Source organism: Antrostomus carolinensis, unplaced genomic scaffold (assembly GCF_000700745.2).
Source record: "Antrostomus carolinensis isolate BGI_N321 unplaced genomic scaffold, ASM70074v2 scaffold9397, whole genome shotgun sequence".
NCBI lineage: Eukaryota > Metazoa > Chordata > Aves > Caprimulgiformes > Caprimulgidae > Antrostomus > Antrostomus carolinensis.
In genome coordinates, this window is record NW_010325394.1 from 69,107 (window position 1) to 69,365 (window position 259).

General features: G+C 66.0%; 1 protein-coding gene across 1 annotated transcript in view; it reads right to left on the reverse strand.

The window, feature by feature from the left end:
* The window catches only part of PCSK9 (proprotein convertase subtilisin/kexin type 9), a gene marked incomplete at its 5' end in the record, with an annotated part of 3,949 nt that continues 3,690 nt past the window's right edge, over nucleotides 1–259 (reverse strand). Inside the window, 1 exon segment of the mRNA XM_029085765.1 lies at nucleotides 1–168. Within this exon segment, the coding sequence (XP_028941598.1) occupies nucleotides 1–168 (168 nt within the window).

Sequence of the window (259 nt, forward strand, 5' to 3'; positions counted from 1 at the left end):
CTACTGCCGGCTCCGGCAGCAAATGGCGATGGCCACGGCTGTGCTGCTGCCCGGGACACTGGCTGCCACGCAGGTGTCGCCCACGGCGTAGGCTCCCATGGTGCCGGGGCTCCGGGAATGGGTGTTACAGCCTGTCAGTGTCCAGCCATCGTCACAGGTCGCTGTCACCTAACGGGGGAGAAGAGGTCACCCTCCACAGGTCAGCAGAGGGACAGGGGTCTGCCTGTCCCCCGTGGTCCTCAGGGCTCAGGATGATGTG